The sequence below is a fragment of the Rhinatrema bivittatum genome, chromosome 8 (genome assembly GCF_901001135.1).
Source record: "Rhinatrema bivittatum chromosome 8, aRhiBiv1.1, whole genome shotgun sequence".
Lineage (NCBI taxonomy): Eukaryota > Metazoa > Chordata > Amphibia > Gymnophiona > Rhinatrematidae > Rhinatrema > Rhinatrema bivittatum.
Genome location: NC_042622.1, coordinates 255,473,288 through 255,490,311, shown reverse-complemented (window position 1 = coordinate 255,490,311; position 17,024 = coordinate 255,473,288). Strand labels below are relative to the sequence as shown.

The 17,024-nt window shown below is 49.6% G+C and overlaps 1 protein-coding gene across 1 annotated transcript in view; it reads right to left on the bottom strand.

Annotated features, from left to right (window-relative positions):
• SF3B2 (splicing factor 3b subunit 2) overlaps positions 1–17,024 on the bottom strand; it is a 329,817-nt gene that overhangs the window by 84,171 nt on the left and 228,622 nt on the right. Inside the window, exons 15-16 of the mRNA XM_029614631.1 lie at positions 2,158–2,265; positions 1,647–1,754 (exon numbers count right to left, since the gene is read on the bottom strand). Of these exons, the coding sequence (XP_029470491.1) occupies positions 1,647–1,754; positions 2,158–2,265 (216 nt within the window). The remainder of the gene's footprint in view (positions 1–1,646; positions 1,755–2,157; positions 2,266–17,024) is intronic.

The following is a 17,024-nucleotide window of genomic DNA, read 5'->3' as shown; positions in this document are numbered from 1 at the left end:
AGTGGGCCTTCAGCCCTCAACCTGGATTGCTTGGCACAAGTAGAGCTGCCCTAGAAACCCCCCACCCCCAGGGATTTCTGCAGATCTGATGTGCATATGCCGGAAATAAAGAGCAACAATGGAGGACCACCACTTGTTTTGGGGGTTTTTCACCCTTCTGTACCCTGAAGGCCTTAGCCCATTTCATCAGAAACTCAGTAAAAAGGACTCCTCCTGCACTTTAGATGCTCCTGGGTTGCCCAGGGGAGCCGAAGGGGAGCCTTCTCAAAACCTCTGTGATGAGGCAACAGCAGCGGATCCATGAAAACACGCCCCCTGCAATCCCTGGCACCACAGGTGCAGTCAGGAAAATGGCCACTATTCCCACCTCTGCAGGCCTACCTAAGAGCCCAGAGTAGTCCAAAGCTGCTGCTTCTGCCTTCCCCCGACATCTTGTGATGCACTGGGCCGATTCCTATAAGCCTCCTGCATATCAGCAAAGCCTCCCCACCTATGGTCAGCTGCCTAGCCTGGCAGTATGGGAGTGAATGAGGATGTGGAAGCCCATGGTAGGAACACGCGGCACTCTCTGCCTGAGGAGTCTTGTGCTGCTTGCGTGGCCTTGCTGGGCTCACACTATCCAAGTAGTAACCATCCCAGGGAAAAGTGAATCCTAATACCGAACATCAATGATCCCAATCGTCCTCCGGCCTACGTGGGCTGTAGAGCCCTTCCCGCGCAATTCAGCCGCAGCCATCTTTCCTCCAAACGCTGCCCAGAAACTGAAACAATCTAAGAGAAAAAAAAGAAAAAGTTCCTCATCCTCCTTACAGCGAAAAGGGTCCTCCAACCTGCACCATGGGAAAACATGCTGCACCAGCTCTATGATTGCTCAGCCGCAGCAGAATTGAGCTGCTCCCCACAGTGCCTCCTGTCTTTTTTTTTTTAAACTTGCTTTATCCAAACAAATAGTAAAACAAAATTAGTTAAAAAAGACTTTCCTGAAGGAACCTCTTTTGGATAGCTTCCAAAAGAAGCAAGAACAGGTAGGGAATGAGGGAGCCAGCACCACTAGTTATCAAACCCTCCTGAATATCTGGGCAGAAGCCAAAGAAGGGCCACAGATCTCTGGCTCGCCCTACTCTACCAGTGGGATGGCCCTAAATCAGGACCTAACACCCCTGGGAGTAATCTTTATCTCCATAGACTAACTGCAAGTTTTTGCACCTCTGCCATCTGCTGAAGATAGAGAAATACTGAGGGACTGCAAATGGCACATTATCTTAAGAACAATGTCAGTAAAGCTTTGCTTCTGTCCCCATCTGCTGGTAGGAATGAAAAACCCATGTGTCGGACTGATCTGGGGTATGAACAGGAAAAGTGTTTTCTGCATCCATCTGATCTGGACTTGTGTAGCAGGATAAAATGGAAGGAACATTCTGCTCCTTGGGGGAGGATGTTTCACCCCTTTAGAAGTCAGGAGTGCTCACTATTCATTTGCAGTTCCCACACTGAAAGGATAAAGGAGACAACGCTTACCAATTATACAACCTAGTGCAGTTCCTTTAACACAAACTTGAGTAAATTCAACCATCTGCATCTCCTTATACTGTTCCTGAAGCCTGGGCTCTTCCCTCTCCAGGGTGTCTTTGCTCACTGCCCCTTACCTGGAACTCAGCAGCATTGGTTCCAAAAACATCACCATATAGCGGCTTTCCCATCTCATCCACAGGTGGTTTACCCCAGCCTCCAGCATGATACCCAAAGGAGCAGCCCTTGTGGGGATGAGGAAAGAATAAAGTGAATGAGTGATGTACAAATATACTCAGTTATCCATCAATGGAGGCAGCAGTGAGGTTGAGCGTGTGATCAGAAGCAAGAAACCGAGACCCAGATTCTAATCCCACCACCAACTACAGTAATCAGAGATAAGAATGTGTGCATGCGTGTTTTAAAATCTATATGCAATGTGCTGTATTTTTACAATTAATATGTATGTTTAATCTTTATTGTAATCCGCACATGCTGTTCTAAGCTGCAGAATACAAATGTTTTAAAATAAATCAATAGGGGCAAGGAGGCCATATCATAAGATGAGAGCTCATTATGCCAAAAGAGAACTTGTGAAGGAATATTTGGCTGAGCGGTGATCCAGTGAGCCTTTGAGATGCAGCTTACCTCAGGGATGGGAGAATTCAGCCCTGGAATCTTCAGGTTGGGGTAGGATGGGGGTGGCCCATAACGCTGCATGGCTATCAGCCACGGCGGTGGCACCTTATGTGCATTCTGGAACAGGATGAAGAACAAGGCAGGTACAACGCCAAGAGGAAAGAAAAAAAATCATGAAAAGATTTCAATCTACTGCCACTCTCTCCATGAACAAATACATCTAGGATATCTTCCATTTCTCACGCTGCTTCTCACTGATCAAGATCTCATGACCCAAACTACATACATATGGGATTAGACATATATTGACCCTTGCTTGCAGCCTCCAGTTTCAGCTACGATAGTCTTCCCTCAATCACTAATCCCTCACTTAGGGCACATGGGGGGCAGCGTCAATATTCGCCATTATTGGTTTCGTCAGTACATACACACTACCCGAAAGTGCCTTTGGCTGTCCCCGTCAGTATAGAAACGCAGAAAAAACTGGCAGAAAAGGACCACTTGTTTCACCTAGTCTGCCCATTTATACCTGCTTACTCGATCTGTGGTATTCTCCCTCTCTCCTCCTACCAGTAAGGTCCCTTTGTGTCTTACCTATACATACTTGAAGTCTACCACTGTTTTGGCTCTTAAAACCTCCACTAGTAATCTGTTCCAAGTGTTCACCATCCCTCTCAGTGATAAAGTATTCGCTCTCAGTCCTTTTGAGCTTCATCCACTTTAGCTTCATATTACAACTCCTTGGTCCTTGAACTTTTCAGCCTCTGGAAAATGCTTTACTGAAACCTGCTAGATATTTGAATATGTGTATCACATCTCCACTTTCCATCTTTCTTCTAGAATACATCTTTAGCTCCTTCAGTCTCTCTATGTATGGCTTACAGTGCAGACCATGTACTATTCTGGTGGCCCTCTGAATTACTTCTGCCTTGTCAATACCCTTTAGTAACAGCATGCTAATTTTTTGTGTATTATGTTGCATCTCATATGTGAGCGCTGACTTATTGGCACAAGATAGGGGAGCTCAAGCCATGGGCGAGTATTGCCCAGACAGGGGCAGGTGACCCCTCTTTGGAAACCAGGACCTGGCTGGGAGGGGGAGAGACCTCTACTGAGAGATTTGCCTCCCTTCTCCAGAGTGACGTTGAGAATATGGGGCAAGTGAAGATCAAAATTAGTGGGTGAGAGACTCTCCCATCATTGTACATCCTTCTTACACAATAAAGATTTCCGTCTGTGGAATGATTTGACAGAGAATAAGAGATGGAGGGAGAGAGGGATAACCAGACTAGCGCAGGTGTGGAATGGCCAGGACCTTGTTCCTTTTGACATTTTACAATAAGATTTTCCCTTGACTGATAAGGACCGAATCTCCTATAACCAGTTAGTCCACATTTGTGTCAGGAAAAAGGTAAAACATTTGAAAACTTCTGTGATCAAGCAGATAGACTTAAGAGACCCATTTCAAAGGTATATGCAATATTGAATGCCGAGTTAAAACCAAAACCTTCACATTTACAAGCATGGAAAAGGGATTTGGGGAAGGTTTTTGCATGAAGACAAGTGGAACCAATGCTTCCTTTGGATGGGCACGAGTTCTGTCTCATCATTAATAAAGGAAAACTGATATAAAGTGTTTAGGTGATATATAACATCAGTACACCTCCGCAAAATGTTTGCTTCGGTGAGCAAAAAATGCTGGAAGGGGTATGGAGGGGTGCTGGAAGGGGTATGGAGGGGTGCTGGAAGGGGTATGGAGGGGTGGAACATTCTTTCAAATATGGTGGGACTGTGAGCAAGGATCCCAAGACATGCTTGCTTTATATCCCAGTAGAGTTGGGGAATGAGTATCTCCAATGAATGTTGCTAGATTGTTGTTGAAATGAGATGTGAGTTAGCATTTTGGTGGCACAGAGCGATTGTATCCTCTTTGAGGACCATATGCACCAGCCTGAAAAATGACAATGTGATGGGATTTCAGAAAATGTGGGGGCACTTGTTTAGAGTGGAAAATCAAACAACAGGGAAAAGTACTGGATGGGCGGGAAGGGGTATCAATTGTCTGGGAATGTTGAGATTACTTACCTGATAATCTCGTTTTCCTTAGTGTAGACAGATGGACTCAGAACAAGTGGGTATAGTGTGCTCATGCTAGCAGTTGGAGACGGATCTGACGTCAGCACGGGTACATATACTCCCACAGGAAGTGAAGCAATTCAGTAATCTTCCTTGCAAAAGCTGTTATGGATACATGTGTACTGACGATCAATAATTAGTGAAACAGGATTCCCCTGACTGATTGATAGTAGCTGGAGACCGCCAGCGTTCCCAACCGGAAGGCGTCGACACCTGGCAAAGGGGACGCTCTTATGTAAGAAAATGACATGGCCTACCTTGAATCAGTGAAACCCATGTATACCGGCAGCCGGGCGGGATGCTGAGTCCATCTGTCTACACTAAGGAAAACGAGATTATCAGGTAAGTAATCTCAACATTTCCTAGCGTGTAGCCAAATGGACTCAGAACAAGTGGGATGTACAAAAGCTTTACTCCCGGACCGGGAGGGAGGCTGCCTGAGGACCGCGTAGGAACACCCTCGCAAATGCTGTGTCCTCCCTGGCCTGGACGTCCAGACGGTAGAATCTGGAGAAGGTATGGAGGGCGGACCACGTCGCCGCTTTACATATCTCTGCAGGCAACAGCATCTTAGTTTCTGCCCAAGAGGCCGATTGTGCTCTGGTAGAATGAGCCTTGACCTGTAGAGGCGGTGGTTTTCCTGCCTCTTCATAGGCTGCCTTGATAATTTCTTTAATCCAGCGGGTGATGGTCGGCCGTGAGGCCGCTTCCCCTTGTTTCTTCCCGCTGTGCAGGACGAACAGGTGGTCCGTCTTTCGTACTGCTTCTGACATTTCCAGGTATCTGGACAGCAGTCTGCCGATGTCGAGATGGCTTAGCATTCGACCTTATTCCGACTTCTTCAAACCTTCCGTGGTAGGCAAGGATATGGTTTGGTTGAGGTGAAATTGTGAGACTACTTTGGGTAAACAGGAAGGAACCGTGCGAAGATGGATAGTCTCTGGAGTGATTCTGAGAAAGGGATCATGGCAGGACAGTGCTTGTAGCTCTGAGATGCGGCATGCTGAATATACAGCCAGCAAGAACACCATCTTCTAGGTTAACAAACAGAGAGACAGGCCTCGAAGGGGCCTGAAGGCGGATCCCGCTAGAAATTCCAACACTAGGTTGAGGTTCCACAGGGGCACTGGCCACTTCAGTGGCGGGCGAATGTGTTTGACTCCTTTCAGGAAACGTGAAACGTCTGGGTGTTTGGTAATGGAGTTGCCGTCACTCCTGGGACCGTAGCAAGCCAGCGCTGCTACCTGAACCTTGATGGAGCTGAGGGACAGACTCTTCTGAAGTCCATCTTGTAGGAAGTCCAAAATGAGAGGGATCTTAGCGGCATGTGGACTGGTGCTGAGAGAGTCGCACCAGGCTTCAAAAACTCTCCAGATCCTTATATATGTTAGTGATGTGGAGAACTTGCGTGCTCGGAGGTGTGTATCTATTATCGGCTCAGAGTATCCTCTTTTCTTCAGTCTAGCCCTCTCAATGGCCAGACCGTAAGAGAGAATTGAGCTGGATCCTCGTGGAGGATGGGACCTTGCCGCAGCAGGTCCCTGTGCGGAGGCAGGCGTAGACGAGTCCCTGCCAGTAGTCTTCTCATGTTTGCGTACCAGGGTCTTCTTGGCCAGTCCGGGGCCACTAGAAGAACTAGGCCTCTGTGTCGCTGAATCCTGTGTACAATGGCGCCCAGCAGGGGCCACGGAGGAAAGGCATATAGCAGGATCCCCTGAGGCCACGGTTGTACCAGGGCATCGATCCCCTGGGCTCGAGGATCCTGCCTGCGGCTGAAATATCTGGGAACTTGAGCGATGGACCTGTCTGCTAATAGGTCCATGGCTGGCATCCCCCATTGATCCACAATTATCTGAAAAGCTGTGGGTGACAGCTGCCACTCCCCCGGGTTTAGGCTTTCTCTGCTGAGGAAGTCTGCTGTCGTGTTGTCCTTCCTGGCAATGTGGACGGCGGAGATGTCCTGAAGATTTGCTTCTGCCCAAATCATCAGGGGAGTGATTTCTAGGGACACTTGTTGGCTTCTGGTTCCGCCCTGTCGATTGATGTATGCCACCGTGGTGGCGTTGTCTGACATCACTCTGACCGCTCTGTCGCGAAGTCTGTGGGCAAATCGCAGGCACGCTAGCCTGACTGCCCGCGCCTCTAGTCGGTTGATGTTCCACCTTGACTCTTCTCTGGTCCACTGCCCTTGGGCGTTGAGTTCTTCGCAGTGTGCTCCCCATCCGTTCAGGCTGGCATCTGTGGTGAGCAGAATCCAGGTTGGGGAGGACATTCTTGACCCCCAGCTCATGTGGCCGGGCTGTAACCACCACCGTAGCTGATTCCACACTCTGGTCGGCAGAGGTAGGTTTATGGTGCAGTTCTGTGATCGTGGGCTCCATCGAGATAGAAGGGCGCGTTGCAATGGTCTCATATGAGCCCGCGCCCATGGCACCACCTCCAGAGTGGATGCCATGAGGCCGAGGACTTGTAGGTAATCCCGAGCTGTGGGCCGGCTGGCGCTCAGCAGGACCTGCATATGATTCCGGAGTTTTGACTTTCTCTTGGAGGTCAGGCTGACTTTGTCTTCTTGGGTGTCGAATTGGACCCCTAGGTATTCCAGCGACTGGGACGGCTGTAGGGAACTCTTCTTTATGTTGACTACCCATCCTAGGCTTTCCAGAAGAGCTATAACTCTGTTGGTTGCCCGGTGACTCTCCTCCGGTGACTTCGCCCTGATCAGCCAATCCTCCAGGTAGGGATGGACGAGAATTCCTTCCTTCCTGAGTGCCGCCGCCACTACTACTATGACCTTGGTGAAGATACGCGGTGCAGTGGCTAACCCGAAGGGTAAAGCTCGGAACTGGAAGTGCTGATTCAGGACTTTGAAGCGTAAATAGTGCTGGTGATCCCGATGGATTGGGATATGCAAGTAGGCTTCAGACAGATCTAGGGAGGTGAGAAACTCCCCTGGCTGTACTGAATTCTTGACAGACCGCAGAGTTTCCAGGCGAAAGCTGGGGACCCGTAGGTGTCTGTTGACTGACTTGAGGTCCAGGACGGGCCTGAAAGTGCCCTCCTTCTTGGATACTATGAAATAAATGGTATAATGCCCAGAATTTCTCTCTCCCGCCTGGGATTATGGCTTTTAGGGCCAAGAGCCTCTGTAAGGTCACTTCTAGTGCCGCTTTCTTGAGCGGTGAACAAGGAGATTCCAGAAACTTGTCCAGCGGAAGCCGAAGAAAATCCAGGTAATATCCTTCTCGGATGATGGCGAGGACCCACCGGTCCGAAGTGATCTCGACCCACCTGCGGTAGAAGAGGGTTAGCCTGCCCCCTATGGCTGCTACCCCCGGATGGGTCGGCCGATTGTCACTGTGGGTTGCGGCCGGGGCCAGAACCCGAGCCGGTTCTCTTCTTGTTGTGCTTAGCCCAAAAGGGCTGGTTCCTGGCCTGAGAACGAGGTACTTGATAGCGAGTCCTGTAAGGGTTGAAACGCTGAAAGTTTCTACCTCTGGATGGTCTAGAAAAAGAACGCTGGCTCCTTCTCGACCTGTCTTCTTGTAGACGGGGCAATGGAGAGGCACCCCATTTAGTAGCCCAGTTCTCGAGATCGCTGCCGAACAATAGGGAACCCTTAAAGGGCATTCTTGTGAGTCGTGTCTTGGAGGACGAGTTGGCCGCCCAATTACGTAGCCAAAGCTGTCTCCTGGCTGCCACTGAGGAGGACACTCCCTTGGCTGCCGTACGGACGAGGTCGGAGGCTGCGTCAGTGAGAAAAGCGAGAGCTGATTCCATGTCTTCTCCTGGGGTGTTGTTTCTCGCTTGTGATAAACAGGAACGCGTCACCACGGTGCAGCAAGTCGCGATTCGTAGGGACATGGCTGCTACCTCAAAGGCTTGTTTCAGAATGGTGTCCATGCGTCGGTCATGCGTATCCTTGAGGGCCGCTCCCCCCTCCACCGGAATGGTAGTGTGCTTCACAATTGCGTTAACTATGGCGTCTACCCTGGGGCACGCCAGCAGCTCCTTGGACGCCGGATCCAGAGGCTACATGCCTGACAAGGCCCGACCCCCTTTGAATGAGGCCTCCGGTGCCTTCCATTCCAGATCGATTAGCTGCTGTGCAGCTTGTAGGAGGGGAAATTGGTGAGCCGTTTGGGGCAGGCCCTCTAGCAGGGGGTTCATTTTAGGGTTCCCTGGGGTGTCCTAGCCTGGAATGGCCAGTCCGATAGGAATTGTGAGACCAGGCCTGGAAGATCTTCTTTCCGAAAGAAGCGTCTCATGGTCCGATATGGTTCTATCTCCGAGGGATGTTCACCCTCCTCGGGGGGTGCCTCATTTTCCTCGGAGCAATCCGAATCCCCATAATTGGGGCTGTCGGGTGGCGAGTGGCCGCCTAGGTCTCGAGGGCCCAGGGGCCGGGTCAACCGGGACAGAAAGACCCATACGAGGAGCAGACTGCATCTGGACAAAGGCGTGAATCCCCTTAAATAATTCCACCCAGGAAAGCGAAGCCGGATCTGGCCATAGGGGCACCAGGTCTCTCGGGTTCCCTGGCTGCTCGCCACGGCCTGCTAAGTCCGGTGTGTTCCATGAGGAACCGCTGGGCTGGGACCGGTCCTGTCCTGGAACTCCCATGGCCTCCTCACATTGGGCACATAGGGAGTCTGCTTCCTCGCTCTGTGTGGCTTTTGGGTACTTGCCAGGTTCTTATGGCCTGGATTGGCCACTGTTGGAAACAGGATGCTGGGCTTGATGGACCCTTGGTCTGACCCAGTATGGCATTTTCTTATGTTCTTATGCATGCTGAGCAGAGGCTTAGAGCTTTCATGCCCGATTCTGGAGGTGCCGGCTCTGCGGACGCATGGGCTCTCTTATGCTCCATTCGCCTGAAATTCGGTGTCGCCCAACGATGTGCGCCTAATACGTGCGCTTAACAGCATGCGCCTATAACGGGCGTCTTATAAATGTGCGCGTATCCTAGTAGCGTGTGCTTAGTCAATGTGCGCCTATCGCGTGCGCGAACAATGTGCGCCTATCGCGTGTGCTTAGCAACGTGCGGCTATCGCGTGCGCTTAGCAACATGCGCTTAGTTGGCGAAGATGGCAGGCAAAATGGCGACCTCCTTGGCGGGCTGCCTCGTAGGCAAGCTCAGTTAGTCCACACTTCCTCGGAGACCAAGTAAAGATGTATGCCTTACCTTGTCTTCGGCGCTTCCTGGCTGTGACCCGGGCGGTCTCCGGCTGCGGGGGAAGAGGGTGAGTACCTTCACCGCCGCGCTTAAGGAAGTGCACCCGCTGCCTCTAGGCCGCTCCCGAACTCGTTTCGCTCGGGGGCCAAGTCCACGCCGGGACCGAGGCTGCCTCTAGGCCACGCCCGAACTCGTCTCGCTCGGGGGCCAAGCCGCGCCCGAGCCCTTCTCACTTGGGGGCTGGGTCCCTGCCGCGAAGCGGCCACCGGACCGAGGCTCTTACATCCGAGGAACCACGGACGTCAGCTCGGGAAACTCAACTGGGTGAGTGACCGCCTGGTATCACCACAGGAGTGTGGGGCTCGTCTTTAGTAGGTTTCTTCTATGAATTTAGTCGTTAGAATTTGGAAACACGCTCAGCGAGCGTGAGGTAGCTCCAAACTGCTTTGGAGACGGAAATTACTGATTTGCTACACTTCCTGTGGGGGTATATGTACCCGTGCTGATGTCAGATCAGTCTCTAACTGCTAGCACGAGCACACTATACCCATTTGTTTTGAGTCCATCTGCTACATGCTAGGAAACACTATCTTCATCTGCTGGCAGGGTGCAAAACCCCAGGAGTTAGGACTGATCTGGGTACATACAGGTAATAGTTGATCTCATTTTGGCTTGGGTACAGGGACTGCAGGTGGCATGCTAATATAAGTAGTCGCAGTCAGTAAAACTTTTCTTCTCAGTCTCCATCTGCTGGTAGGGAGGCAAAAACCATGTCTGGACTGATTGGTGGTATTCTAGGAATGAAAATTAGAAGGTAAGAACTAACTTTCCTTTTGTGTGTTTGATTGTTTGTGAGAGAGTACACACCCGCGAGATTGCATGCGAGAGCGGGCGCGCCCGAGATTGCATGCGAGAGCGAGGGAAATTGGTTCTTACCTAAATTTCATTCCCATAGTACTATAGATCAGTCCAGACTCCTGGGGGGTCTTGCATCCCTGCCAGCAAATGTAGACAAGGTGTTACTGACACTGTACATAACCTAGTGTGCCACCTGCAGTCCCCACAGTATTGACCTGCACCCAAGCCAAGATGAAAGCACCACTTCATAAACCAAATGAGATCTCTCCCTCCAAGAGGAAGGTGAGATTGCCCAAAGTGGACAACTCATTTCCCACATCAACAACTTAATAGAACAGCTTGCCCTATATACAATCTTGAGAATGAGTGGAAGACCACACCCTACTATACAGGTGGGTCTCTGGACTGATCTATGGTACTACAGGAACGAAAATTAGCAGATAAGAACCAATTTTCCTTTCCCTGTATGTATCCAGATAAATCCAGACTCCTGGGATGTACTTAAGCTCCCTCAAACTGGGTGGGACCTTGAGAGTCCCGCTCGCAGCACACTTTCACCAAGGTGTGAAGTAAGTCAGAGTTTCGACATCCAAGTGATAATGTCTGGCGAAAGTGTGTAGTGCACTACAAGCAGTTGCGCTGCAAATCCCCTTAGAAATACATGTTGACCCGACCATGCAATTGTAGCCTTTGATGCTTAGCATCCTTTCTTTCGACCACTAGATGAGCAGACGTATGGAAATCATTAGCAACCATCAAATAACGCACAGAATATTCAAGAGCCGAAGCTCATCTCCCAAGGAGAATGCCAACTCTGAAAAGGCTGGAAGCTTCACTGTTGCTGAAAACACCATAGTACCCCCAAATTTGAGATCTGAAGCAAAGGATCCCGAGATTCTCCTGGTTAAACAAAGTACCCAGAAAAACTACCTTAAGTGTTAAATCCTTTGACTTTGCTCTCCAAAGCAGTTCATATGGAACCGCACACATTCCCCCGGAGCACCAGAATAAGAATCCAAGATAGACAAATCTTCCTCACCGGAGGACGCAAAATCTTAAACCCCCCGGATGAATCTCACCACATCCGGATAAGCCGATAGAAGATACCACTGCACCTTATCCCGGAAACAGCCCAAGGCCACTACTTGGATTTGAAAGAGTTAAAAGTCAGACCTCTACCAAAACCTTCCCGCAGAAAGGCCAAAACATGCGACACAGAGGTCCAAACTAGCTGCCCTCCATTAGGTACACACCAGGACTCGAAAACCCTCCAAACTCACACATACGCTACAGATATAGGTTACCTGGCCTGCAATAAAGTGGTAACAGTTTTGGAAGATCCCCTTCATCTCTCTCTTCTTCTCTCAAATGCCATGTTGCGAGACAAAAGTGAGCTGCCTGATTCAAACATATAGGGCCCTAATGAAGAACCTCCAAAGATGTCCGAGCCTCAATGGCCTTCCTAGGGCCATGTTGAGCAGATATGTGAACCATGGTCGATGAAGCCACTCCGGAACTACTAGAATCCCATTATCCATATGTTCTTCTGATGTCACACCTTGTCCATCCAAGGCCAAGGAGGGAAGACAAAGGAGAACTCCAAGGCCATGATAGAACAGGAGCGTCAATTCGTTTTGAACTGTGTTCTCTTCGGTGGCTGTAAAACAGAGAGGTCTTGGTGTTTTGTCTGGCCGCCATTAAGACCATGTGGAATCATGAGCTTGGCTCCTGACAGTTGGCAGGCCATGTCAAGGGTTAAATCTATTACCACGTCTAACCGTCCTTTTCTTGGGCCTACGCTTAGAAAATGTCATATTCCAACCGCAGTTAGTAATAGCTTGTAAGCAACCCTCATCTGGCACTAGCTAACAGGAAATCAGTCTGCACAGAGGCATATCTAGTGCAAGCTTTTAGCTGCCCCCGAAACAGCTCTTAGCCTACTTGCTCTTATGTGGTTTTCACACTTAGATAGTTCAGCACAACTGCCTCATGCCCAGCTGGTGACCTCCCCCCACATTGCTTGAAATACATTGCCCACCTGTGCCTACTCGGAGAGAAGGTCAGCACAGACATTTATGGTAGAAAACGCTGTAGCAGAAAAACATGTGACGTATGTATGCCATGCTATGGAATTATTTACAATAAAAGGAGAGGCTTCCCAGAAGCCGAGGAGGACGCTTCACCATGAATACTGTCTGAGGTGTCTTAATTGCTGCTAAACCTTGCTGCTGCTACAAGACCATATGAGGATATCCCCATTTCTGGTGGATGAGACGCATCGCCGCCTCAGATAGTTCCCATTCTCCAGGGTCTAATTTTCTCCAGCTAAGAAAATTCACCTGAACATTACCTATCCTGGTGATGTGAGACGCCGCTAGCCTGAGCACTTTTCTGCCCAGGCAAACAACTCCAGGCCTCTTGAGTCCCTGCCTTGAAGGTCAATATGCGCCACCACCATTGCACTGTCCAAGAGAATTTGTACCAGACGAATGCATAACAGAGGCATAAAGGCAAGAAATACGAAACGTACTGGTTCAGTTTGAGAGACTTCTTGTTTCAACCACTGGCCATGCGCCAACTGATCCTGACTAAAATATCCCCAACCAGAAAGACTGGCATCAGTGGTGACTATCACCCAACTTGTAACCTCCAACTCCACTCGAGATTGGTACAAACAAGCCACCATGAAAGCTTGTCCCTGCCTTTACCTTGTAGCAGCAGAGGCAGAAATGCTTCTGACCACGGGTTCCAGCCAGAAGCAGAGCCCCTTGCACTAGCTCTAATGTTAATGCTATACAGCCCAAGACCTGCAGATAGTCCCAGACCTTGGGCACCAGGAGCCCTAGCAGATGCTGAATCTGATGCTACAATATCAACAAACCTCTTCTCGGTGAGAAATACCCTCCCTGCCAGTATGTCAAAGCGAACCCCCAGATACTCCAGACTGAGTGGGGATTAGATGGCTCCTCACCAGAACCACAACTCATCTTTAGGCATCTGTCCAAATACAAATGCACCAACACACCCTCCCTTCATAATGCAGCTGCCACCACCATCACACCTTGGTGAAGGTACGAGGAGCCATCACCAAGCCGAAGGAAATGTCCTGAAACTGAAAATGTTCCCTCCTAAGAACAGGAACCTTTGGTGCTCCAGCTATATGCAGATACGCCTCTGTCAAGTAGAGAGCCACCAAGAACTTTCCTGTGCGCATCCCTGGGGAACTCAGAGAGCCATCTTTACTTTTATTTAAATCCAAGATCGGCTGAAACGTTCCTCCATTTGTGGGCTCTGTGTAGATAGAATACCCTCCTGTTCTTTGCTCTTCCCGAAGAAATGTGCCACTGACTCATACCACACTTACGACCCACTGGACTATTGTAATTTTGGTCCACTCCTCGTAAAAGAGAACTAAGCAGCCTCCGATGTCCTGAACCGAAGAGTAGCCAGTCCTCACAATGACTTAGTTCCTCTGGAACCTGTCCCAAGATTGTCTCATGACAGCCAATTACCATCTTGAAAGGACTGACTCCAAGACTGAGGTCTCTCTGCGGATTGTCTCCGAGGTCCTGAAAAAAAAACCTTTCACTTAGCAAATCCCCAATCATCTCTAAGCCTTGCCCTAGCAGGGAAAAACTGCTTGCCCCTAGGCTTGTCCTCTGACAACATATGCACCTTGGACTCTCCAAGCTGCTTCATTTTGAGCTCCAAATCCTCTCTGAACAAGAGTCTCCCCTTAAATGGAAGCACTCTTAGCTGTGAATTTTAACAAACATCCACCAAGTGGCACAGTAACTTTGTAGCAGTCATCATAAATCTGGAAGATGACTGGATAAGGGCCTATACAGCATCTGCCCCGTAAACCATAGCCGTCTTCCAGCGTTCTGCCTGTTGTGCCACCGGGCCCGATACAGCCTGTCTCCTACAAGTGCTGCACCCAATACATCCAATTCAGTATCTGCATCTCCAGGACAGAATCCACCTGAGATACTCTGATGGGATCAAAGGCCAAAGCTCCTCTCTTTGGAAAAGGCAGACCACCTGGGGATCATCCCCCACAGCAACAGTTTCCTCCCCTGGTACCTCTCCTGGGTCTGCCATATCCGGCATCTGGTCTGTGACTGGAGACTCTCCCTGCGCAGCATCTGGATCAATCGACTCCTCAGCAGCATTTACTGCCTGAGAAGAATAGGACCATGCAACATGCACACATCCTCTGCACACTATATTTACTGGCCCAGGAACTTTCAGCGGACGGGAGGCGCTCCCTACACCGAGACTGGGACATATTCTCCTCCAGCTGCCCACTTAGCTAATTAAGCCTGAAGTATAAGCAGGGTAAAATTGGAAAAAAAAAGGAATTGGATCGTTCTGAATCCCTATCTACGTCGGAATCCTCAAAATCTAAACCTCCCCTGTCCAGGGAAAAATTTCTGAAGCTTTCCAGTCTTACCGGAGCCGATCTACAGCAAGAGTTCAAAGCGGAGAGAATCCCCTGCCCTCCCCCACCAATGCAGTCAAGCCTTGCTGCAACATGCAAAATGCGCCGTTCCCGCACTAGGAGACCCGGGGAAGCCTTGCCGATGTTACCGGAGCAGAAGCCGAGGAACTGGCCAAATTGCCTTCCCTGCCTGATAAAAAACCCCCGTGACATAGACCGTTCCAATTTGAATGTGCGCTTGAATCCCCACAGCTGCAGCAAGCTTTGTCGCGCGCGCGCCAACACCTGGCTGGACTGCATGCTGCTTATATGCTGACCACTCACCCAGAGGGGATCCTGTGATCAGTCTGCACAGTCCTGACCACTGAACCCAAGCAGATGTGCTGCCAAACCAGCATGATCTCAGCTGAGTAAATTTTTTTTTTTAAACAACTTTATAAAAAATACAGCCACTCATCCCTGGAAGTTTTAAAAGAGAAAAAGGGTACTTCCTTGCTTCTTTACTCTTTTCAAGCTGACAGTGTGGTTCTGCTGGCAGGTCGCAGGGCTGCCTCTTGGGAGATGAGGGATCTGGACCAGGAGATATCCACCCTATGGTATTTAGGAGGAGCGAACAAAAAAGTTCACTAACCTCCAACTCATCCACATCATTTTTTGGTTCTGTTATTAATGTTATATTGTTATATTGTTTCATTGTATTTCCCGCCTGAGTTCTTTGTAAACCGGCATGATGTGCTTCACGAATGTCGGTAAATAAAAGTTAATAAATAATAATAAATAATAATAATCAAACCAAGGAGGATGGCCCCACCAGGACCTCATAACTCCCTGGGAGGAGCCAGCAATCTTCTAGCCTTTGCATGTCTTCCTTTTTTTTTTTGTTTCTCTCCAGACTGCAGGTTTGCACCATCTGCCATCTGCTGGAAACAGAAATACTGTGGGACTGCAGGTGGCACACTAGGTTAAGTACAGTGTCAGTAAAACTTTCTGTCTCCATCTGCTGGCAGGGATGCAAGACCCAGGAGTCTGGACTGATCTGGGTACGTACAGGAATCATGTGAGATTGCATGTGAGAGGGAGCTCTCTCTCAAATGCAATCACACACACACACACACACACACAAATCACAGGCTCCAATCCACAATTGCTCACAATTCACACACGGGCACACACACCCACCCATAGGCTCACACATACCGTGCAAGGGCTTGAGCCTTTCTTCAGCTGCTAGCGGGACGGGATCCACTAGCAGCCTCTTTGGCCGCTGGAGGATGGGTTCTGCGGTGGTCTGCTGGGACTCAATTCTTCAGCTGCCAGTAAGATGAAGTCCGCTGGCAGCCCCTGTGGACCATGGGGTGCATAGCAGCAGAAGTCACATTCAACCAAAGGTCATCTCCTACTGCTGCAGGGCCGGTCTCTCCCATCTCTCTCTCTGCAGGTACTGCGCCCGAGGCCCCTGGACCCGGAAACGACCTTGGCCCCTCCCCTTTGGCCGACGTACCTGACGTGCTGACATCGGGGAAGGACGCCAGAGAGGGATTTAAAAGTGGGCCAGATCCGGAGGCGCCGGGTGACTGACCGCTGCCTCGATCCAGATCCCGAGGCCTTCAGAAGAATCGCTGGTTTTTTGAAAACTTTTTCCTCTCCCATCTCTCTCTGCAGGTACTGCGCCCAAGGCCCCCGGACCCGGAAACGACCTTGGCCCCTCCTCTTTGGCCGACATACCTGACGTGCTGACGTCGGGGAAGGACGCCAGAGAGGGATTTAAAAGTGGGCCAGATCCAGAGGCGCTGCGCGCCGAAGGGGCGCGACAAAGGGGCCTGCCCCTTTGTACAACCGAAGAACAGCGGAAGAGTGATGGAACACACACAAAACCTGGACAAGCTGAATACGGTAAAAGAAAGAGATGGCCAGACATCTCAAGCGATCGGAACTTGCCTAAACAAAGGTAAGTACAGCAACACTTACAAACAATGGAGGAAATCCAAAAACAAACTCAAAACAATGGAAAATAGGAGCTCAAACTTAAATAACATCATTACAGTAAAAAAATCAAATATGCCAAATATTTTAAATTTGAATAAATTAATAACATTGACATTCCTACTAGTAAATGCCCAATCAATAACAAAAAAATTCCCAATAGTGACTGACTTACTGTACGACAGTAAACCAAGCTTTGTCGCAATCACTGAATCATGGTTAAAAAAAATCAGACATTATCTTAAAGAACCAAAGCACACAAAAATTACGATGTATTTTCAATTC